General features: G+C 51.3%; 1 protein-coding gene across 1 annotated transcript in view; it reads left to right on the top strand.

The window, feature by feature from the left end:
- Nucleotides 1-694, top strand: part of LOC101861943 — a gene marked incomplete at its 5' end in the record, with an annotated part of 23,251 nt that overhangs the window by 20,444 nt on the left and 2,113 nt on the right. The window contains 1 exon segment of the mRNA XM_005095210.2: nucleotides 83-265. Within this exon segment, the coding sequence (XP_005095267.2) occupies nucleotides 83-265 (183 nt within the window).

The raw sequence follows: 694 nt of genomic DNA, 5'->3' as shown, positions 1-694 counted from the left end.
CTCCCTTCTCCATCACCACCCCCACCTCTCCACCACCACCACCCACCACCTCTCCACTCACCCCCATCCGCTCCCACCTCAGATCGTCCAGTTCTGTGTTCCCTCTGGGGATGGCGGAGCCCCACCCACGACCATTGGCCCCACCACAACGTCGACCACCACGATACCAACAACGACACGTCGCACCATCGCGTTCACCTGTGAGTCAGGCCCTAGCGCTGTCAACTACTACCCTTACACCTTTGACCCGGCACAGTACATTCACGTGAGTCCAATGCTGTGTTATCAACACGTCATGTTTACCTAAAGCTTATTGCAATTATGTACAAAGTATTAGGGAGGGATTCCGTAACGAGCGACCACTTTGAAACAGTAGAACGGAGTGTTAGGGTTATGGTTAGGATTTGGGGGAGGGATAGGGGTAGGGTTTGGGTTTGGGGTATGGTTTGGGGTAGGGGTATGGGTAGGGGTATGGGTAGGGCTTGGGTTAGGGTTAGGGTTAGGTCCCTACTATTTTGTATTTGTTGGGTTGTCGCTCCTTATTGAAGTTCTTCCGAGTATTAAGCATCTTGGTACGTAGTGCACCCCACATACTTCACCTTCTTTTTCGACACTTGAATACGCTCAAACACATATTTAAACACAAACACACAGACACAAAGGCACACGCGCGCACAATCATACAAACACCCCC

The sequence above is a fragment of the Aplysia californica genome, unplaced genomic scaffold (assembly GCF_000002075.1).
Source record: "Aplysia californica isolate F4 #8 unplaced genomic scaffold, AplCal3.0 scaffold00098, whole genome shotgun sequence".
In the NCBI taxonomy this organism is placed as follows: Eukaryota; Metazoa; Mollusca; class Gastropoda; order Aplysiida; family Aplysiidae; genus Aplysia; species Aplysia californica.
The sequence above is the reverse complement of the archived record's forward strand: the minus strand, read 5'-3'. Positions and strand labels throughout refer to the sequence as shown.